Raw genomic sequence first — 23,159 nt, forward strand, 5'->3', positions numbered from 1 at the left:
TCCGATCCCACCGAGGTGCTGTGTGCCGCCTCCTGAGATCTCTGCTGCTTTATGTATAAGAGGTTGGGTCTGCCCTGTGCTTCCCTCCCAGGATCCGCGGCAGAGTGCATGTGCTCATCCACACGCTTACTCATTCATCCATGCAACCAACACCTGTGGAGCCATAGCGTGCATGGCGTCAGGCACTGTTCCTCCGAGGGTTCGGTGTGGGGACGAGAGGCCAGTCCCCGACTCACGAAGCTGACACTGCTGCCCAGAGGACAACAGACTGGCACACAAACATACAAAGCCATCATTTCAGGGAGGAACAGGACAGGCCACTGTGGTTCCTTCCAGAGGTGAAGAAGGGAACAGGATGAGATGGGGGTGTTGAGGGAGGCCTCCCCGAGAGGGTGACATTTGACTGAGAAGGAGCTGGCCGTGCACAGAGCTGGGAGAGTAGCCTGCCAGGGGGAGGGAGCAGCCAGAGCAAAGGGCATGAGGCAGAGAAGTGTTTGACTCATTCGATGAACAGCAAGGGGGCCCTGTGACTACAGCAGGGCAGGGGACAGAGGGAAAAGCAGGAGACAGGACTTGGAGCAGGGCAGAGACCAGATCACGCAGCGCCTTTTGGTCTTGGTAATCCGTTTGGATTTTATTCTTGATGCTATACAAGGCTGTTTTTTTTTTTTTTTAAGATGCAAGATTCTGAGTTGTGCTCCTTTGAGACCCTGACTTGTAAGAGCTGGAACGGGATCTCACGAGTTCTTTGGGGCCCTCTGATACTGCGTCAGGGCTTACGAAACCCTGAACTGCGTCCTCCCCAAGTCCCGCTCAGTTTTAAGGAAGCTGAGAAGCAATGTGTTGGAACATCTTGGAAGAAGGATCTTATTCTATTGCATTAAGAGGGAAGATTCCCTCCCTCCTCGCTCTGGCACTTCCTGTCTGCCTGGTAGAATTCATTATATTTCTGCTGTTTGATTACGAAATCTCAAGGGGGTACCCTAGACCAGAAAGGTGAAGCCAGTACTCCTATTAGAGAAAAAGGGCAATCTACTACTTCAAGGAGTGTGCAGCTATATGAATTATGGCAGCTCTTCCTCGGCAAACCATTGTCAGTCTCTCCTCTCCATCTCTGATTCTGAGTCCTGCCGCTGGCAATGATGCAGGAGGCCTTGGTCTCCCGTGCCGCGGGAGTGGCAGCCACCAGCTCTCCTTATGCTTGAGATAACCGATACCCCTACTCCCTCCATCAGACAAGGCACTGAGACCTCCCACCCAAGACCCATTCCGCTCCCCACATAACTCTGCCCCACGTCGGACTCGGTTTCTGTCTGCCATGAGGTTGCTGCTGGTATACATTTGTGTCTTGGTTTCCCATAATGCTGCCAGGGAATCCCAAATCCTGCTTGATGTGGCTGCCAATCAAGGCTCTCTTGGGCACCACATGGTCACTCTTCTAAATGTAAGAAAGACATTGGCTGAGGCATGGGCTGGAGCGGTTAGCGTCTTTGGGCCACCATTCCCTCCAACTGTGACGTGAAAGAATTAGTTCAGAGCAGCTCAGAAGCTCTGCCTAACTTTCTGAAATGAGTGTTCTCTTTTGCTAATCCATCTGCTTATTGGGCAAATACTACGCAGTGCTAACTAAGCAGCAGCTCTGGAGCAGTAAGACCTACACTCAGGGAGCTCATAGCCTGGTGTGAGACATGATGACTGAATGCCAGCCATATACATTGTTGGGGGCTTCAGGAAGAGTAGCAAAGGGACTGGAATGTCCTAGAAAGGGAGTTAACTGGCCAGTGCTGTGGCTCACTAGGATAATCCTCCACCCGAGGTGCCGGCACCCTGGGTTCTAGTCCCAGTTGGGGTGCTGATTCTGTCCCAGTTGCTCCCCTTCCAGTCTGGCTCTCTGCTGTGGCCCGGGAGTGCAGTGGAGGATAGCCCAAGTGCTTGGGCCCTGCACCCGCATGGGAGACCAGGAGAAGCACCTGGCTCCTGGCTTCGGATCGGCGCAGCACGCTGGCTGCAATGCGCCAGCCGTAGCAGCCACTTCAGGGGTGAACTGGGGGGTGAACCAATGGAAAAAGGAAGACCTTTGTCTCTCTCTCTCTCACTGTCTAACTCTGCCTGTCAAAATGAAAGAAAGAAAGAAAGAAAGAAAGAAAGAAAGAAAGAAAGAAAGAAAGAAAGAAAGAAAGAAAGGAAGGAAGGAAGGAAGGAAGAAAGAGGGTTAGCTAAACCCGAAAGCTTTCTTCCTGCCCTACCACCTCCATCTAGTCATGTGACTCCCTCCATCCAGTTCATGGGGCTCAACCCCTTGGGGTCTCACCCACAACTCCTCCTCCCTGCCCCTTGTGTCCTTACTTTCCTCGTTTAACCACAAGCAGTCAGCACCTTGAAAATGTATTCATTTCCAGCCCCATCTCATCGCCTCCGTTGCTGCAGCGCTGATCTGAGCTGGAACCATTACCATGGCACCACTGTCTCTGCTCTTTCCCTCTCTCAGTCTAGCGTCCCTCAACCGCAAGAATGATCTTTATAAAATACAAGCCACACCTATCACTCCTCTGGTCAGTAGGCTTTGCACCCCATGACCTACAATGCCCTGACCCTGGTCTCTCCTCTTTCTACTCTGGCCCTTGCTCGCTGCTCCTTGTACATGCTAACCGTCTTTGAACTTGCTCTTCCTCCTGCCTGACATACACTTCCCACTTCCTGCACAGAAGTTGTATTTCACCGTGAATTCGATCACCCCCAAGCCTTTGTGACTGAAAACAGCAATCAGCAGTTCGGGTGTTCCCTGGTTTCTGGGAGTCAGGAATTTGGGTGGCTAACTCTGGCCCACCATCCCTCAAGGAGGCTGTGGCCTGATGTAGGTAGAAGCCGCAGGCTCATCTGAAGGCTTGGGTGGAGCTGGAGGGCCCAGGTTCAAGGTGTTTCACAATCAGGGCTGGCAAGCTGGCATTGGCTGTTGGCCGGAGGCTCCAGTGCTTCTGCACACGGGCCTCTCCGTAGGGCTGTCCAGGGCCTCACAACATGGTGACTGGCTTTCCCAGGGAAGAGAGCAAGGTGGAAGGTGCCTTTTTCTGACCTAGTCTTAAAAATGACATATTATCACAAGTACAACATTCTGTCCATTAAAAGTGAGTCACTAAGCCCATCCAGCATTCACCAGAAAAGAAGTCCAGTTCCAATTGCTGATGGCAAGAAAGCTAAAGAACCTATGTCACCTGCAGGTCAAGATTAGTCCCTGATCCTTCAAACCTCCACTCCCTTGCACTCATAAAGTGCTTCCCTGATCCCTGTGTTTGAGAGAGCAACCACCTCCTCTCATCGCTGGTCCTACATGCTGTTTCATTCTCACCATGATTTATTAGCATTAAGCAAGCTGTATTTTAACCTTATGTGTTTACAAGCCATATTGGTTTGTCCTTATGTATTTATTGTCTACTCTTCCATCTCAGATGTAAGCGTCGTGGTCATAGGAGACATCCCTGTCTTGCTCCCTGCATCTCCACACCTAGAATGGCCTGGACACACTGTAGGCACCTGGGGAAAGGGGACTCATGAATGCAGCTGGGCTCAGGTCCAGGGCAGTGTGGGGAGATGCCCACCTGCCTTGCTGGGGGCTTAGCAGATCTGCAAGCTCTGAGTGGTCTGGTAACAGCCAGGAGAGAACTCCACGAGGACAGATGGGCTGCAACAGAGGCATGGAAGTGGAGCCCTCAGAGTAGGAGAAGTGGGTAGGGGAGTTTGGAGAAACCGAGGCTGAGCACGACGGAAAGGAGTTCTCAAGGCACGGAGTTGGCAATGCGCAGGACCGGGAGCTCTGCCTGGAGTCTCAGCCCCTCCTGGCCTTGCAGTGTCTCCCTGCTCCGCCTCTGAAGATGCTCCGAGAAGCGGCTGACAGAGATGGATGTGTTTTTCTGTCTTTCCTTTAGTATTGACTGGGCTTGGCTTGCCCTCCTGGAAGCCCTAAGGAGCAAGGGGCTTATCGGATGCATTCATCCTGAGTCATAAAACCAATCCTGATGCACTGGCTGCATTAGAAATGCTAATACCTTTGATCTGTGTTTGACCTGAGATCCCAAGGCAGGGTGGGCAGGGAGCCGTGCTCTCTGGATGGGGCCACGTACACGTGTGACCCTCACAGGCCTGGCTCCTCCAGGTTAGAATCCAGGAACGAGCGACGGGCTCTTCAAAGCCCTTCTCCTGCCATTGTGAGACAGAGAGCGCCAGGGCTCACAGGCACCTGCACTAAGCGTTATTTGCATCCCCTGTCTATGGCAGAGGAGGCAACTTCAAGCCTGCATAGGAACTGCTGTTCCCTGTTAAGGACACCAGACCGGAGGTTTAGTTCATGAAAAAATAAAATCAAAGCTAACTGACCCCTCATCCACAGGGGATACGTGCCCCAGGGAATGCCTGAAACCACAGATAGTACCACACTGTATTTACTATGGCTCTTCCTCTACATAAATACCTATGATAAGGTGCAATTTAAAATTTAGGCACGATAAGAGATTACCAGCAATAATAATAAAATAGAACAATCGTGTAACAATATATTGTGGCCGGCGCCGTGGCTCACTAGGCTAATCCTCTACCTTGCGGCGCCGGCACACGGGGTTCTAGTCCCGGTCGGGGCGCCAGATTCTGTCCCGGTTGCCCCTCTTCCAGGCCAGCTCTCTGCTGTGGCCCGGGAGTGCAGTGGAGGATGGCCCAGGTGCTTGGGCCCTGCACCCCATGGGAGACCAGGAGGAAGCACTTGGCTCCTGCCATCGGATCAGCGCGGTGCGCCAGCCGTGGCGGCCATTGGAGGGTGAACCAACGGCAAAGGAAGACCTTTCTCTCTGTCTCTCTCACTGTCCACTCTGCCTGTAAATATATATATATAGTAATAAAACTTACGTGAATGTGGACTCGCTCAAAATATCTTAGTGTAATTGTGCGTTTTCACATAGAGGAAGCACTCCAGAGCTTCTCTGGGGCATTTCCGTCTGGCTAGCATCGCTGCGCTTGGACTTCAGGGCGGCCGTTCAGTAAAATAAGAGCCCTTGAGCAGGATCACGTGATGCCATGGCAGTTGACCTGATAATGAAAGTGGCTGCTAATGACTGACGGGTGGGTAATGTGTGTCACCGGATGCACTTGACAGAGATGACCCACGTCCTGGACGGGATGGAGCCAGCCTGAGACGCCATGATGGTCCACTCTTTAAAACTTAGTAATTGTCCTTTTCTGGTATTTTCCATGTAATACTTTGAAGCTGCCATTGACCGCAGGTTATTGAAAGCGGGGGGGGGGGGGGGGGGCGTTGAAAGGGAGCACAGATAAGGCAGAGGAACGGAATATAAACGGCAATGGGGGAGAGTGAGCCGATTCTATCAGGCGTGGTCTCCAATCGTCTTGAGAAAGGAAGTCAAATGCTGGTTCCAGCCTCTTCCTGTGATTGGGTGAGGCTGCGATGGGTGGGGCTGCAGCAGCAAGCAAGCCCCTCCCTTTGCATGGCTCCGCTCTGTTTCTTTCCTGCAGAGTTTGATGTGGTTCGGGCACCTTTGCTCCTGCCTCAAGCAGCTTTGTCTTTCAGAATCTGTACCTCCAAAGTCATTGTGACGAGGAAGGCACATGTATCCCAATTTCCTTGAACTTGGAAATGACAGACGTTACTCCCGCTCCGAGACCGCTGGCCAGAGATCATCCCCTGATCTCGCCTAACTGCCAAGGAAGCAGTAGGACGTCTGTGTGTGTTTAACTGACGTCAAGTGGCTCTGTGCATCCTAACGCTTTTGCCTCCTTTTTATTTCCCTGTAGGACAGAACCCCAGAGCGGCCCCACAGTCCCAGCCCAGGATGGGCCCCCAGAAAAGCCGGGTCAGCATCTGGCCACGGAGGCCTTGGCCACCAACAGCTGGGAGAGAGACAAGGCCGTCCGGGATCTGGGGCCTGCGGGAACGCGCAGGTGAGGTGCTGCCCCCTTTCCCCTCCAGTCCCGCGAGGACGTTCAGGCCGAAGCCACAGAAATGTAGTTCACCTCTCACCACCTTCTCCCTCTCTTTTGCAAGTTCCTTGGTCAGGCCCTTAAACCGGTGCTTTTTTTTTTTTTCTATAGAGGACCAATGAGTACATGTCTTAGGTTTGTAGGCCCAATGGGACCCTACTGTTGTAGCATAGAACTTGCTGTGAACATAGACATCCTTGTGTTTCAATAAAACTTTATCAAAGGCAGGCTGGATTCGGCCCACTGGCCACAGTCTGTTGACCCGCCTCCAAATGATAGAATTACTCTCAGTTTTAATAATTCCCAAATCTTTTTTTTTTTTTTTTGTCAGGCAGAGTGGACAGTGAGAGAGAGACACACAGAGAAAGGTCTTCCTTTGCCATTGGTTCACCCTCCAATGGCCGCCGCGGCTGGCGCGCTGCGGCCGGCGCACCGCGCTGATCCGATGGCAGGAGCCAGGTGCTTCTCCTGGTCTCCCATGGGGTGCAGGGCCCAAGCACTTGGGCCATCCTCCACTGCACTCCCTGGCCACAGCAGAGAGCTGGCCTGGAAGAGGGGCAACCGGGACAGAATCCGGCGCCCCGACCGGGACTAGAACCCGGTGTGCCGGCGCCGCAAGGCGGAGGATTAGCCTAGTGAGCTGCGGTGCCGGCAATAATTCCCAAATCTTGATTTCAGCCTAGACCTGTCTTGCAGGTTCCAGATCTTTGCAATCCAGCCGCTCAGCCTGTAGTGTTTGCACACCTACTGTGTGAAGACACTGTGCCGCTTACCAAGGGTGTAGCATTTCACTGAGGCTCAATGAGGTAGAGCTTCTTGCCTAAGATATGCCAGCCAGTAAGTAGCAGGGTCCCCAGCCCCTACTAACTCACCGCTCTCTCACTGCCAGGGGCCTGAGTCTTTGTCCCAGGGACAGGTGGAAAATGAGTCTGGCCCCTTGTCAGTGAAACTCTTCAGACACAACTCCTCCCCCTGATTATGCTGAATCAGAGGGTGCCAAAGCCGCTCTGTAGTAGGGAAACTGAGGCTGGCAGGGAGCAGGGCCAGAGTTTTGGGAGAACCTCTGACCTGGTGCACATTTTCCCCTCACATCCTGGAGTTCTTGGCTCGCTCAGGTGGACGTTTTAAGCCACGTGGGACACTTGTTCGAGCATTAGCTGGACGCTTCGCATGCTGTCTCCAGGAACAACAGATGGACTCTGAGAGCACCCTGGACATCCTGCGTCCCATTCCGTAAAGTGTATACGTCCCCGAGGCCCATGAACATGGACCCCTAGTGAAGAACCCCGACTCTGGGTTCTGACTCTCGAAGCAGTGGCTTGGACAGCCAGAATAGCTTTCCTGAATGATGTCCGCCCCTCGCTGAGGCTGCAGGCTTTAGTTAGGTTGTTAGTCCGGTGAGGGAGAGACAGCTAAGTTCCAACAGCTTCACAAGTGAAGTGAAGTTCAACATCAGAGCCGGAGAGTTCTCTCCAGGAAACAGAAAGAAAATTGTCTCCAAGAGAGGCTGAGGCAGACAGAGAGGGAAGTAGGGAGGAAGTGAGTTTTCATATTCTTAAAATACTATCTCCCAGACAGCCCAAGGGGAATCTACGTGTTGTAAAGGCTTATATTCAACTGTAAACCCCACTGTGGACCTGGGCCTCGGTTTGCACAACTATAAAATGGGAATATGGAAATCAACTTCTCAAGGTCAGGGTGAGGATGAACTTAGATCAGGCAGATAGAAACGCTGGAGGTGCGTCCAGAGCACAGTGAGGTCCCAGGAGAATGATGACAGAGGCCTGATGGTGCCGGGGAGAAGGTTTGGTGCTGTGCCACCAAAGAAGCTGTGCCGTGTCCGGGCCTCTTGCTCCCTTCTGTCTATGGCTGGCGGTGACACTTTAGATCCACAGTGATGATGGTGATGACAATCATGGGGATAATAAAAGTCATAATTGTTACAGTTCAGCCACGAGTCACTTAATGGGGAACACATCCTGGGAGCTGCACCCTTGGCCATTTTGTTGCAGTGTTGATGTTGTAGAGGAGCCATGGCTCACTTGGTTAGTCCTCTGCCTGCAGCACTGGCATCCCGTATAGGCGCCGGGTTCTAGTCCCGGTTGTTCCTCTTCCAGTCCAGCTCTCTGGGTCTGTCACCGGGTCTGTTGTGGCCCAGAGGGCAGTGGAGGATGGCCCAAGTGCTTGGGCCCTGCACCCCATGGGAGACCAGGAGGAAGCACTTGGCTCCTGGCTTTGGATCAGCGCAGGGTGCTGGCTGTAGCGGCCATTTGGGGAGTGAACCAACGGAAGAAAGACCTCTCTCTCTCTCTCTCTCTCTCTCACTGTCTATAACTCTACCTGTCAAATTAAAAAAAAATGTTGTAGAGGATACTTACACAGACCTGGATGGTTCAGCCTCCTGCACACCTAGGCCATATGGGAGGGAGGGGGGAATAGGTAGATAGATGGGTGGATGGATAGATAGATAGACAGACCAACAGACAGACCTGTTGTCCCAGGACCACAATGAATGGAATGAGGAGATTAAATCAAGCACAAGGGGCAAGGATACAGTCAAGAGCTGCAGTAAACTTGAGGTGCAAGAAAAAAAGGGGGGGGGCGCGTGGTTTTGCACTAAACTTTGCTTTGTTTTGAAGCATCAGGAGCGCACTCTGAAAGAACAGTGGAAAGTAGCATGTAGTTAGTCCGTAAGCCAGGAGCACAGCCATCCACTACCAGCAGGCGGGATTACAGACCACCCGCAGGGTGTGTGCCAGACCCATGGGCATGACTGGCATGCCGTGTGCTTATTTACGCAGCTGGCCACAGTTGTGGAAGTCACACCCACTGTCAGCACGCATTAGGGACTTCCCAGCTCCACCACAATCTTACGGGACCACCACCATGTACGTGGTGTGTCGGTGATTGACGTGTCTGTTGTGGGGCACACAATTACAAAAGAAGCTCCTTTTACTGTAAACCTACCCCGTGCCAGACCAGATCACACTATGGGAGTCAGCTCCTTCGATCCTGGGGAGAACTGAGGACACGGCTACGCCATTTTATTCCCAGGTGGTAAAAATGAGACTCAGCGAGACCTCTGAGCTAGGAAGAAAAAGGGGCTGCAGGTGTGTTGGTGTCTAAAGCCAGCATTCCTGCCGCTGCACTTAACTACTGCGTGTTTAACCTCTGCCTGCTCAACCACTGTGTGCCAGAGCACTGCCTGTGTGACCACTGTATACTTAACCATTGCATCTGTAACCACTAGCATGGCTGACCACTGCTTGTCTAACGGCTGCATACCTCGTCACCTTACTTAACCTTGCATTGGCAATCACGGCACACATAACATTGCATGCTGACCCTTGACCCCATGCACATAACCACAATGCACTTAACCACTCCTCTGCCCCTTTCAGCTCCTTTATGCTGGCACACCCAGGAGACCTGGCGTGGGAAAATGGGAGTAGAGAAAACGCAGCCCAACATGGGTATAGGGATTTGGCATTTGTTGAGGGAGTCGATGACATGGGCTTCCAAGTTATCCAGACCCGAGGGCTTTCTCAGTTTTACCCCATTACCTAAATCTGAGTCTGGGATAATGGTTGTGAATCTCTGCGCCCCTGGGACCCTAGGGTTCCAGAAGTCAGAGGAGCTAATTGAAGCAATGGGGTATTTCCTCATTTGATAAGACATTCTTTTGAAAGTTTTCTTTCCTCTCCTCCTTTGTTTTTCCTCTGAAATTCCTGGCAGCTGTTGCCTTGGGAAGTGTTTACATGAAACAAGATAATTGGCTGGCACCGCGGCTCACTAGGCTAATCCTCCACCTGCGGCACCAGCACACCGGGTTCTAGTCCCGTTCGGGGCGCTGGATTCTGTCCTGGTTGCTCCTCTTCCAGTCCAGCTCTCTGCTGTGACCCGGGAAGGCAGTGGAGGATGGCCCAGGTCCTTGGGCCCTGCACCCACATGGAGACCAGGAGGAAGCACTTGGCTCCTGGCTTCAGATCAGCGGTACGCCAGCCGCAGCGGCCATTGAGGGGTGAACCAACGGAAAAGGAAGACCTTTCTCTCTGTCTCTCTTACTGTCCACTCTGCCTATCAAGAAAGAAAGAAAGAAAGAAAATAATTTAACAAGTGACTAACTCACTTGGTCACTTGACGAATGTATGTTAGACACCTGCCGTGGGTTAAGCACTCTTTAGCCTGGTTACTTCCTGGATACACACACTGCACTTTGTTCTTTGTAACATGTAAGTGTAGTTAAGTAGTTGGGTGTGATGCTAAAAGTGACTCTCTTGAAAATATTATGAATGTAGTAGATGATTTTTATTTATTGGGGTCGTGACCTCAGCATGTTCTAATTAGCTTGCCATCCTTTCTACTCATCCTGATGGTCCAGATTCTTAATGTGGAGTTAAATAAGGCAGGGTGTAAGATGTTCTGGAAGGAGTTGGGTCATTCCCAATTGATTGGCCGCAAAGCAAGTCTGAGAAGGCAGTCGCTGGGAACGTTCTCGGGACAGGGATCACATAGTCCTCACTTAAAACCCCACCTTGGCACGGGGTGCTTGGCCCAGTGGGTAAGATCCCACTTGGGGTGCCTGCATCTCATATCTGAGTGCATGGGTACAAGTTCCAGTCGGCTTCGGATTCCAGCCTCCTGCTAGCGCACAACCCGGGGAGCAGCTGGTAATGGCTCAAGTACTGGGTTCCCTGCTACCCAGGGGGGAGACCCAGATTGAGTTTCTGGCTCCTGCTTGAGCCTTGGTCCAGCCTTGACTGGGGAGTGAACCAGCAGATGGAAGATTCTCTTGATAGATAGATAGTTATAGATATATAGATATCACTCTGATTTTCACATGGACGCAACTCAATATGTAATAAACATTAGAATCCAAGTTTGGATGCTTCCTAATTGTGTGACAATAGACAAAAGCCTATCAACTTTTTGAGCCTCATGTGTTCACCTGTAAAATGAGACAACTAAAATCGTATCAGCCTCAAATTGTTTCGTGGGTTTCAGAACATACAAACCCCCGCTATGGGATACGTCCTTGGATGTACGCTGTATAAATGTGAAAGCAGTGGTCTGGCTTCTTCCCGGTAACCTTGCCTTGGTGGGCACGTCTCCCTCCCCAGGCACTCTCCACCCCAGCCCGTCCCCAGCTGCCACGGGGTGGCCTATGCAAAAATCTCTGGTGCCTGCCCCAATTATAGAAGGAGATGACTTGACTTCATTTAACTGCAGCCCTAGCATTTGAATTTAATTGAACGGGAAATAATTAATCCTGTAGAGCGGGAGGTTTTTGAGGTTCCACGAGGCGACGTGCGATAGGGATCTCGTTACATGAGACCTTGGCAAATAGACTTTTAATAATCAGCGGCTACTTTCCGTGCCTTCCGCCTGCCATGAAATTCCAGCAGGAGCTACGGACGCCACGGCGTGGTGGGGGTGGGGGGGAGGGAGCGAACTGCCAATTAATTATTTAAAAAGTGATTTATTTACCAAGGTGAGCCATTTGCAAATTCAATAATAAATCTATTAAGGAGCAGTTAACCTCTATAACTCTGTTTTAAATAATCAATTGGTGTTTGGGTAGCATACAGCGTCTGTCTCATTAGGCCAGCAAAATGTCCTTATTTGAGGCCCTTAATCGGAAGTGTGACCGAATCAGCCAAGGGGCGGCAATTAGGGATTCACTGTGGGTCCATAGTCCTCCAAGGACCGGGCTCTTCCCCGGCTGGAGCAGCGCTGGCTGGGAGCTGCAGGAAGCCAGGGTCCTCTAATTCTCGACTCTCCGCCCCCTGCAGCGCCTCCCGAGACAAAGACTTGACGCCGCCACCTTCGTCCAGGGGAAAGAAGAAAAAGAAGAAATCTACCCGGAAGAAGAGAAGGAGGTGAGGACCCACGGGGGAGGGGAGGCCGTGCGATTGTGGAAGGGTCAGCGCAGATTTCGGAGTCCGCCTGGTGTTGGTGACTCTCTGCTGGGTTCACATCCCCTCTCTGCCTCTCCGCCAGCTGGGTGACCTTGGACAAGTCGCGTCACCTCTCTGTGCCCATGTTCACTTCCTCAACATGACGCTGATGCCTGCCTCTTAGGGTTTTGTGAGGACCGGATGAGAAACGCATATGCAAGCAGCCATCACCGGGTCTGGCACATAGGAAATGACCAATTAGTAGCATCGTCATGACCGTGAACATGGGCTTATTCACTGTGGAGAACTCTGATAAGCACTGTCACCCCCATTACCTGTGTGCCCCTGACCACGATCTACAAGGCAGGCATTCCTTCCCCAGTTTAGAGGTGAGAAGAGAAAGCCTCAGAGAGGGGCCGGCAGCATCATTGTTCCCCGGGCTTGTCAGCTGGTTCTGCTACACCCACCTACCGAGTCAAGTGTCCCCTATTATGGACTTTGTAGTACTGCCAGCTATGACTCTTTCGTATTCTATGCACTCATTTTTTCTTAAATTTTATGTTTTCATAGTTTTCCAGGGTTTCATAGATTTTCTTGTAGGCTGTCAGTACGTGTGCTAAAAGCAGCCTTGTGTTCCAACCCCAGAGAGGTGGGCTGGAAGTTGAAACCCGCACCAAAGCTCCGAGGCAATATTTACAGAAGCCTGCAGGGGGCAGCAGAGAGCAACATCCGACGACTCGGACTTCGGCTCCAGGTTTCCTGGCTGCCTTGTTTCTCCGGGGTATCCCATTAGCCCGGTTCTCAAAGAATGGGCCCCAAGAGGACCCAGCAGGGAACAAGGGTGAAGACCCTGAGTTACAACCGTTGTTGGGTAGGGAGTGGAACTGGGGGAAGTGGTTTGAGTTTCCTGTCTTGGGGTGGACCAGAGAACACTTCAAAGAACAGAACTGCAGGCTTTAGGGTTCATTCATTCACTCATTCATTCATTCATTCAGTCAATGTGCCCTGAGCATGAGCTTGGGGACAAGCATTGTGACTCCTTAAGGGTGCAGTTTCCCTCTGTCGCCTCCCTCTGCCATTAGGTTTTGTTTGATGTGCAAGGCAGTATTTTTTTTTTCTTTTCAATTGAAGTTCACCGTTTAAAAAAAATCCAGCAATTTCATAGGAAAATGTGGATGTCTGCATTCCCACACAGACCCTCAACTAATCCAAGAAGCAGCCCCTCTGGCCTCCGGTCAGGCACCCGTTGGTTTGCACAGTGCCCACCCCTTTCTCCAGACCTCCACCTGGTCTGCTGCCTCCATGTAAGCTGTCGAGGGGCTCCTGTTGGCACCGCAACCTGTGATCTGTTCAACCCTGCTTTTCTTTGTCCTTGCAACGCAAGAGACTCAGAGATGAGCCGTGACGTGCCCAAGGTGACGCTGTGAGTGGTGGCAGAGTCGGGCCACCTGAGCCTCGTCCGGAGTCTCAGGGTACCCCTGTTCCTCAGGTCACCTTTGGACGGCGCCACCCGTGCTGTGACCAACTGGCAAGATGGTCTCCGGGATCCCAGGCTCAGCCAGGATGGGGCAGACAAGGGACCCAAAGAATTCGGGAGGGGCGTAACTTGCAGGGGAGGGGGGGCAGCAGATAGAAACCCTCCCGGCCTGTTCAGGAGGGCAGTTAGGAGCCGATGTCTCACTGGGGACACAGAGCTCTTCGTGTAAATCCCAGCTTGTCCACTGGGCGGTCACTTCACCGCTGTGGACTTCAGTTGGTCTGAAAAGGGAGGGTGGCAGGTGTGCCTATGTAAGAAGTGTGGCAGGGTTAAGGATATGATGCTTAATGACACCCACAGGGACGTTTCGAAGAAATGCAAGCTGCTCTCAGTAGTGATGTTTTGTGAAAAGATTTATTTTGTTTATTTGAAGGGCTGCCTTACTACCCCTTCTCCCCAAACAGCCACAAGGGCTCGGGCTGGGATAGACTAAAACCAGGAGCCTGGAGCTCCATCCGGGTCTCCCATGTGGGTGGCAGGGGCCCAAGCACCTGGGCCACCCTCTGCTGCGTTAGCAGGGAGCTGGATCGGAAACAGGAACTCAAACTGGTGTTCCGGTATGGGCTGCCAGTGTTGCAGGCGGCACCACAGCGCCGGCCCCTCTCCGTGTTATTGTCCCTGATGTGTGTTCCTGAAAGAGCTGAGACCCCGCCGAGAGGCTGGGGAAGGGACCCTTTGAAGTGCCTCCCTCTGAAGTGTGTCTCACCCGCCCCGCAGGTCCCCGTCCCACAGCCCATCGCCTGTCAAGAGAAAGAAGAAGAAAAGCTCCAAGAAGCATAAGCGACGCAGGTATTGTCTTGTTTCCTCTGCAAGTGGGGATGCCCCGGGTTGGGCAGGGATTGAACAGCCACGCGGAAGCCTCTCACGGCACTGGTGTGATGCGGTTATCTGCGCGTCGTTACTCATTGGCTTCTCGAGTAAGCTGGGGCTCGGCCAGGAGGACCAGAGGCTCCGTCTGGGTCTCCATGTGGGTGGCAGGGGCCCAAGTACCTGAGGCTCCCTACAGCTAACTCCGGCCGGGAGGGGACTGGACGAGAGAAGAAAGCGGGAGTGTGGCCGACGCTGCGGCTCAATAGGCCAATCCTCCGCCTAGCGGTGCCGGCACACCGGGTTCTAGTCCCGGTTGGGGCACCGGATTCTGTCCCGGTTGCCCCTCTTCCAGGCCAGCTCTCTGCTGTGGCCAGGGAGTGCAGTGGAGGATGGCCCAGGTGCTTGGGCCCTGCACCCCATGGGAGACCAGGATAAGTACCTGGCTCCTGGCTCCTGCCATCGGATCAGCGCGGTGCGCCGGCCGCGGCGGCCATTGGAGGGTGAACCAACGGCAAAGGAAGACCTTTCTCTCTGCCTCTCTCTCTCTCACACTGTCCACTCTGCCTGTCAAAAAAAAAAAAAAAAAGAAGAAGCAGAAGTGAAGGAGCAGCCAGGCCTGGGCGAGGGGGTGAGGACTGAGGAGTAGACAGACCCCAGGCGACACCTGCGGTCACTTCCGCTTCCAGGTCCACGTGGGGGGTGTCTCGTTCCTACTCCAAATTCCCAAAGGAAAGCGTCTCTTGTCGGTCCTACTGTTTCCTACAGGGGGACGGTTTGAAACACATGACTCCGGGATGGTCCACGTTTGTGGGTAGGGAGCAGGGATGGTAGTTAGACAGCTAAAGAACTGGACATGCTATGACCATGCGATCCAGACACGGCCCACCATACACACATACGTGCGTGTCCCCATTTGCATGTGCACATGCATGCATTTGTTCACAGGGGAGAGAAAAGACTGGAAGGGTATATACTGCAGGGCTTGAATTTGTGGTTCTGAGCCAACAGGTTATTTTTTTCCCAAACTTCTTAAAAGTTTTTATTTCTTTCTTTGAGAGAGAGAGAGAGAGAGAGAGGGCGAGAGTGCATTCCCATGCATTGTTGCACTCTCGTACCGCAGGAGCCTAACTCAGGTCTCCCACGCGGGAGGCCAGGACCTAGATACTGAAGCCGGGTCCACCGCAGGGTGGACTCTGATATGGGGCACAGGTGACCTCATTGGTGTCTGTACCAGGAGGCCAAACACCAGCCCCAGGCCAATGTCTTATGATTGGAAGACTCTGCAGTAGAGAAGTTCCGCTTCCCAGGTTCTCTGTCAGGTCGGCAGCTCCGTCTTCAGCGGCCTGGTTTCCCTGCCGGCAGCCAGCAGCCGGCGCTGCCGAGTTGCTGTGCGCTTGGACGCGGCCAGCGTGCCAGTTGGCCACAGTCCCTGTGCAGCCCGATCCCATTGCTCACAAAGTCTGCAGTCAGCTGCGGATAACAGGAAGAGAATAGGTTATGTCTTGTTTTTGCTTCTCTGTGCCTCCCAATATTCCTGCGTCTCTGACGGATTTACTTGTGTGAGTCCACAAGAACAAAACAAAAGGTTAAGAGGTCATCTGGGTTTTCCCTCTGCATTTCAAGTTGAAAGTTGCTCCAAAGGGACTCCCCCCAATTTTGGGGGTCGGTGCCCCATCCTAGCCTGGTTGCCAGAATGACCTCCAGCCCAGGTTGGTCCCACCAGCTGTGTCCACCGGGTGCCCAGGCTCTTGACCGCAGCTGGCTGGGGCTGATAGGGAAAGACTGGTAGTATGTCTGATTTTTGCGTTGATGGATGCTGAGTTTATGCTTCATACAAGACGTGGGCAAACCAGTTAGTGAGATGCGGGTCACTTGGTGCCACAAATCTCTCCCCACGTGGCCCGCCCCTGACTCAGGACTGACATCTGGTCAGCTTTCTACCCTGGGCAGCTCCTCCCCCTGTGGGGATGGGAGGGGAGAGCAGAAGCACCGGTCTGCATCTGGAATCCAGGAGGCTGGGGTACCACTTCCACTCCCACTCCCGCTCCCGTTCCCACTCCCACTCCGGGGTTTCTTCTCCTGCCACAAGGGTGTTCACAGGCATTTTCTGCCGGCTTCCTTTGAGAGGAGAAGGGGTGGGGGAGACCCTGCTGCCAGTCCTCCCCAAGTCCTCACCTGCTGAGCACTGCTCTCCTCTGGTCCAGGGCTCTGCTGCCTGAGGTGTTTGGTTAATGGTGATTGACTTTTGGGGAGGTGGGAGCTAGGGGTAACGAAAGCATTGCTGAAGTTTTTTTTTTCTTTTTCCTCTCCTCAACAAGACTTCAGAGTTTTCAAAAATCTCATTTTCAACTTTTTTTTTAATTGGGCACCCATTATATATCATGAATGAGGATTCCAGACCCAGAAACAGAATAGTGACCAAAACTCCATCCTGCCCTCACATCACACCCATTCCAGCTGGGAGTGTGGGTTATTTTAATATGTAGAAGCTCAGAGACCCCCAGAGCCGGGGGGCAGAGGAGAGGCACCCACTGGCCTGAGGGGCTCCTCAGATACAAGGAGACAGCATCTAAGTGGGGCTCCGAGGAATGAGTAGGAGCTGCAGGTGCAGCCCTGGGCAGCTCCACCGCTTCTCTGAGCTTCAGGGTCTTTGTTCATAATAAGACGCTTTGCAGCATTTAGGGGAAGACTGGGCAAGATTACATACACGAGACAGGTGCTCGGCACCGAGCCTGGGACTTACATGACAAGTTCTGACTGTGGAAGCTGAGTGGCCCGGTGATGTGAGGAAGAGGAGGAGGAGGAGGAGGAGGAGGAAGCTCAGCAGGAGACCAGGGGAAGGGAGGAGGCAGAGGGCTCTTATTTCCCCCTCATCCGGCCTCCTCCAGGACAGGTTTTCAGACAGTGGGCCTGGTGGACTCTGACGTGGAAATCCAGAGTGCAAGCCAGCATTTCCCGCGGTACCTTCTTCTTCTTTGGAACCTGAGGGAGGAGGAAGATTGGTTGGGTGCCCTGAGCCACAAGGAGCAGGGAGACAAACCCAGGGAATACCCTCATCCCAGGACAGAAACCTAAACTCATCCATATCTGCTCTTTCTCCCCCTCCCCCTCCTGTCCTCCATCCCTCCGCCCTGCTTCTTCCCCCTCCTCTCCTCCCCTTTCTTCCCGTTCACCAGGTCATTCTCCAAGAAGAGAAGGCACAGGTAAGCATCTGGCCATCTCTGGCTGCCCGTTCCACTCCCTGCTTCCCCGGGCCACGGGATGTTTCTAGAGGCGTCTCCCAGTCCCACCTCTGCGTTCCTGGGCACAATCCCTCCTTCTTCCCGGGTCCTGGTTCCTTCCAAAATGAGAGCCTGGGTTGATTTCCCCGAATGTGCCGAGCCAGCTGTCGGTTCCCATTTGGCCATGTGGTTCCCTGGGTACGGTCCCTGTTACTGCTCCTCCCTCTGCCTCCCTCTGCCTGAGTCTGTTTCATCGCTGGTTGAATCACGAACCCCATCACTCTACCAACACCTTCCCAGATCTAGCCAAGGAGCAGAGAAGCCAAGTCCTAGTGTTCTGGAAACAGTTGGAGGAGCGTACATTAAGCCCTCACCTGCGGGGTCTTCCCCATAAACAGGATCCTGTGTTGATCTCCTTCCATGTGCACATACTTGACTAATCCTAGCACCACCTGGTTGGGCAAACTTGGTCACTGCTCCCATTCTGCAGATGGAAAAACTGAGGTCGAGTCAGTAGGTGGGACGGGAACGTCCACAGACAGAGCTAGGAGGTATCAGAGCCAAAACCAAGCCCAAATGTATCAGAGGACCAGGGAAGGTGACAGTGGCTTCTCACATAACAGCAGCCACATCTGGACCAAATTGCAGAATGCAAAATCCCCGCACTGACTCGCTTAAGGAGTAGATGGTGATTGCCAATGTCATCCATCCACTCGGCAGCACAGCCTGAGCAATGGTCCCAGTTCATGGTCGAGGAAGCCAGGTCTTCGAGAGGACGTGCACCTTGCCTGACATCACACAGTCACTGAGCAGCAGAGCCGGGAGTTGGACTTGAACCTTTCAGTGAGATCCTGGGCTCTTCCATTGCCCAGGCTGAGTCTCAGTGGGGTGCTGGCTTCCACAGCCAAGTTCAAGGTGTGATTCGGTTGGATAAAGTTAATTTCCTCCTTCCAAAGATCTGGGCCAATGATGGATCCTTGGTGACCCTGGAAGCCAGTCTGGCTGGAAGCACAGAATTGTGGTCCCCCTTTTAGCCTCTGTGTGATTACAGTAGGACCCTGAGTCGTCACTGTCCATTGTACTCATACCCATCTTTGTTTAAAAGGCAGAGAGACAGACAGACAGACAGAGGGTACCCATCTGCTGGTTCATTCCCCCAGTGCCCACAGTGGCCAAGACTAGGCCAGGCTGAAGCTGGGAGCTGGAACTCCGTCCAGGTCTCCCACAGCGGGGCAGGGACCCAGCTACCTGAACCTTCACCTGCGGCCTCCCAGTGTGCATTGGCAGGAAGCAGGATCAGAAGTAGAGCTGAGACTCGAACCCAGGCCCTCTGCTGTGGAATGTGGATGCCAAGCAGCATGTGAACCGCCAGGCCGAATGCCTGCCCCAGTATAATTCTGTCTTCAACCACTTTCTGGTCAAGTACATCTTTTGGTTAATTGGCTGTTTCTTGTTTAGCTCCTCTAGCCCAAAAAGCAAAAGAAGGGAAGAGAAGAGGCACAAAAAACAGTAAGTAGATCCCACCTGGAAAGCGCTGTCTGGTGTGGGAAGACGGGGGACCCAGCCTCTTAACGGCCAGCGTATCAGAGTGACCAAGGAAACAGGGAAAGGGGGGAGAGTGGGGGTGGGGGTGAGACGTAAGGAGGAAGGGAAGGAAGGAGAGAGGACTACATGTGTAGTTGTAGTTGTGGTTGAGGTGTGCATGCGTCACCAGGTTGTGTACCTGATATGCTTATGTGTGTATGTATATGTGTATGCATGTGTGTTGAAGCGTGCACGAAAATGTACATGGATGTGCCTGTGGTGGCCACGTGTATGCCCATTGTAAACATATATGTGTATGTAGCTGTGTGGTGTGCACATTGCTGTGGATGTCTGTTCATGTCTGCATCATGCAAACACTCATGTACACGGTGTGTACAAATGTGTCCAATGTGGATGCATAGTGGGTGTATGTAGTGTATGCGTGAATGCGTGTATGTGAGCATGAACGTGGACAGTATGTATGTGGGGGCACCATGTGCCCACGTGTGTGAATTCTTTGGACTCCACGTGAGCACTGTTCATGTGTCTGTGTGCATGACATGTGCAGGGTTGAGTAGTAGTTTGTACCTGTGCACATGCATGTGCTGTGAGTGCGTGAGGGAATCATGTGTGCACACATGTGTGAATCTACGCCCAGGCTGCAGGTTTACAGTACAGAGACACCAGTGAGGCTTCTGTCCTCTGTCTTGGGGCCCCAGCTGTTTCCTGGTTTTATAGCTGGTAGTAGAAATTCAAATCAGCCAGCACTGCCTGCAGAGTTCAGTTCCCAGCCAAATTAAAAGTAAATTTGGTTACAACCCACCTACTTTATATCCTGCAAATGTTACTGCATGTGTTTTCCTATCAACTAACATTTTATCTCCCACTAAGAAGCTTCTAAAGAGAGGATCGAAGGCAAAGCTTGGAAGGTAGCCGTCTGCTGGGGTGGGGAAAGAGGAGGCAGGGGTGTAGAGGGAGGAAGCCCAGCCCTGCCACCCCAAAGAGTCTCATCACCCAAGGCCGGTGCAAAGGAGGGCACTTTGGTCACCACCTCAGGGGCCCAGGGACACTTGGGAAGAAGAAAGTAGAACCTCGAGTCAGCGCAGGGAGAATTTCCCCATCGAAGCTTGTCGGGGTCCAGACAAGAGGCTTTGACACCGAGCACCAACAGAGCCCCTGTTCTCGGAGATCTCAGTATCACTTGTTCAGTGGAGCCGTAGGATAAGCAGTCGCAGGGTCAGGGGCTGGGCCCAGACCTCCAGGATGCCGGGAGGGACCATCCCATGAGGGCCAGCATCACGGCCACCTCCCCTAGGGCCAAGAGCTGAATGTGTCCCAGAAATTTCTATCAGGGCGTCAGAAAGCTGGCACAAGCCAAAGACCAGAGGTGGGAGGACGGGAAGCAGCAGGAAGAACAAGGCGTCCCTAAGGTAAACGATGCTTCGTTCTGTCTGAGTGCCAGGGTCAGAGCTGCCTGCAAGCCCAGGACTGCTGGCCTGGGTCAGCCTCCTGGAGGCAGGCCCCCCTGTGTGGCAGGCTCCAGACAGAAATGAGCGGATGTGCTCTGGGTCTCTAGGAACTCCTAGCACAGCAGGCCCAGGAAATAGACCTGAGCCAGGCCAGGGCTCAGAAGTGGTAGATGGAAGCCCAGGGCACTCACAGGGGCGACACTGGTGCCGGAGAACGGGCTCAGTGGGAGCTAGAACAGGCAGTAACTGTTCTAGGCTGCAGATTAGGCATGTTAAGTGCTGTTTGCCTCTGTTTCTTCATCTGTGAAATGGGAAGACTAAGAGACCCTGCCTCCTAGTTTACTGTGAGGAAGAGATGAGTCTGTTAAGGAAAATCACAGGTTCCCTGGCAATGGTGGCATCGTCATCCTCACTGCGGGGACTCTGCAGACTGGGGCGTGTGCAAGCCGGGACAGAAGCAGTTCAGAGGTGCTTGCACCTGTCGGGCCAGGGCAGAAGGTGTCAAACAGCAAAGGCAGAGAGTGAAGGCAGGGACCAGCTCCTAAAGATGCTTGCGGCTCAGCATCACAGCCTGGACTTCCCCAAGGGCAACGGGGAGGGAGGGGTCTGATGGATGACCGTGTTAGAACTCCAAATCCTTTGTCAGGATAATCGCCCTGCCTCCCAATAGAATCATCTCTAACTCCCACCACTTTCTCCCGTGCTTGGCCTAAGCCTTTTTTTTTTTTTTTTCTTTTTCTTTCTTTTTTTTTTTTTTTTTTTTTTTTTTTTTTTTTTTTTTTGCACCTCCTTCACTACCACCCCTGCTGCTGCTACTACTATTTCTGGGTTGTTCTTTTTTTTTTTTTTTTTTTTTTTTTTTTTTTTTTTTTTAACTTTTATTTAATGAATATACGTTTCCAAAGTACGAATAATGGATTACTATGGCTTCCCCCCCATACCGTCCCTCCCACCCACAACCCTCCCCTTTCCCACTCCCTCTCCCCTTCCATTCACATCAAGATTCATTTTCGATTATCTTAATATACAGAAGATCAGCTTAGTATACATTAAGTAAGGCTTTCAACAGTTTGCTCCCACACAGAAACATAAAGTGAAAAATAATAGATGATTTTTTTTAATGATGATGAAATCAGATCGACCTATTGTCATGTTTAATCCTCTGGGTTGTTCTTATTGCTTAGAGATACTGCCGTCATCTGTAGTAATGCCATTAGCCGTGGCCATTAGCGTTGTTGTAAATTATTGTTGTTGATTGTGTCTGAAGCCCATTCCGAAAGGCGTTTGAGGGCCCATTCTGGAAGCCACGGCAATGCAAGGCGTGGTGGCAGTTGCATAACTTTGAGAGGGACGGTGACTTGGGTGCAGAGGGATGTGTGTCACAAGGTCAAATCTCTCTCTCTCCCCCTCTCTCTCCCCATTCCGCTTCCCCACTCCTCTCTCACCCTTTCTGAACCCTTGAAGATCTCGAAGCCGGCCCCGAAAGTCTCACCGCCACCGCCATCACCGCTGCCCCTCCAGGTCCCAGAGTTCGGAGTCTCGCTCCTCTAGCTGTGAGAGCAGGTGAGCCCTCGCGCCACGGGGCCTCCTCCACCCAGCGCCCGAAGCCCCGGCCGCCACTCCGTGGTCGCCTACTTTGTCTCTTGCTGGCGGTCGCGCCCGCTCTCCCAGCCCTTGGGGGCCCCCACCACTTCCCCTGAAGGCAGAAGGCCTCCTTGCCACCCCTGTGTACGGGCGTAGCGGCAGCAGCACGAGCAGCGGTGGGCACACGTGCTCTCTAAGCGCCCGTGGCACCGCGCTCTGTGTGGCGACCTAACGTGATGCCCTCCCGAGCCCTGTACAGCAGGCACTGTTGCCACCCCTGTTTCAAGGAAGGCACTTGCTAGTCGCTTAGCACTAAGGGACAGAACGAGGGTGGAAATTAAGGAGGTGGTTCTGGGCTTTGCACTCCCACTATGGGATGCTCTAAGCACAGAGAAGCTGAGCAACCTAGGGAAAAGCCACACAGCACAAAGCACTAAGTTCCGAGGCCTTTCCAAGCCCGTTTTCTTCTAACCTGAACTGTCCCTACGACGACACAGTGCCTGCCCCAGACTGAGATGGGAAAGAGGGGTTCTCTTGTGGATGGAAAAAGGAGGAAAGAGAAGGGAAAAGAGGAGGAAGGAGGAGGAGGAGGAGGGACCAGGCTCTGTTGATGCTGACATCTGCGGTATTGGCGTCCAGTGGGACTCCAAGGCCAGCCCCCGACAAGTGTGGCTTTTCTGATTCTTGGGTGCTTGTCTCGCTGGACTCTGTGCCCCCATCAGCTGGGGAGATTTAAAACCTCCTGCCCTGCTGGTGTGGCCGTGCAGCCACAGGCGAGGAAGAGGGCCCCACCATCTCCCGGTAGCAGGCTGTGGCATCCCCTGCCTGCCATGCACAGTTCCCAAGGTGATCACCGTGACACGAGGTCTCTCCGTGATCTGACTGCTCAGGTCGGAGCCCGGGTGAAATGAGAAGTTTGTCCAAAACACTGGGCGACCAAAGACCTCCCTCCCCGCGGCCAGGCTGGCGGGCTGTTCAGAGTAGCCGCTCCTTGGGCAGTGACGGCCTTGGCCTGGATCTCATCCTGCATCTTTCTAGATAAGACCGATGCTAGTGCCCAGTTGGATGACTACCCCGGCACTTCCCAACAGTGTCCAGTGCACAGCCACACTCCTCTTCCCCAGGGCTCCCCCAA

At 52.9% G+C, this 23,159-nt stretch overlaps 1 protein-coding gene and 1 long non-coding RNA gene across 2 annotated transcripts in view; one reads left to right on the forward strand and one right to left on the reverse strand.

Moving 5' to 3' along the window:
• The window catches only part of SRRM4 (serine/arginine repetitive matrix 4), a 167,239-nt gene that overhangs the window by 117,078 nt on the left and 27,002 nt on the right, over nucleotides 1-23,159 (forward strand). Inside the window, exons 2-7 of the mRNA XM_008272320.5 lie at nucleotides 5,797-5,943; nucleotides 11,775-11,861; nucleotides 14,134-14,205; nucleotides 17,403-17,429; nucleotides 18,906-18,956; nucleotides 21,905-22,003. Coding sequence (XP_008270542.3) covers nucleotides 5,797-5,943; nucleotides 11,775-11,861; nucleotides 14,134-14,205; nucleotides 17,403-17,429; nucleotides 18,906-18,956; nucleotides 21,905-22,003 — 483 coding nt within the window. The remainder of the gene's footprint in view (nucleotides 1-5,796; nucleotides 5,944-11,774; nucleotides 11,862-14,133; nucleotides 14,206-17,402; nucleotides 17,430-18,905; nucleotides 18,957-21,904; nucleotides 22,004-23,159) is intronic.
• Nucleotides 15,239-17,209, reverse strand: LOC138847415 (uncharacterized). The gene is made up of 2 exons (XR_011385217.2): nucleotides 16,970-17,209; nucleotides 15,239-15,696 (listed from the first exon to the last, which is right to left on the reverse strand). It is a non-coding gene; the product is annotated as an uncharacterized LOC138847415 (long non-coding RNA).

The sequence above is a fragment of the Oryctolagus cuniculus genome, chromosome 21 (genome assembly GCF_051225735.1).
Source record: "Oryctolagus cuniculus isolate XC-2025 breed Fujian yellow rabbit chromosome 21, ASM5122573v1, whole genome shotgun sequence".
NCBI classification, from domain to species: domain Eukaryota; kingdom Metazoa; phylum Chordata; class Mammalia; order Lagomorpha; family Leporidae; genus Oryctolagus; species Oryctolagus cuniculus.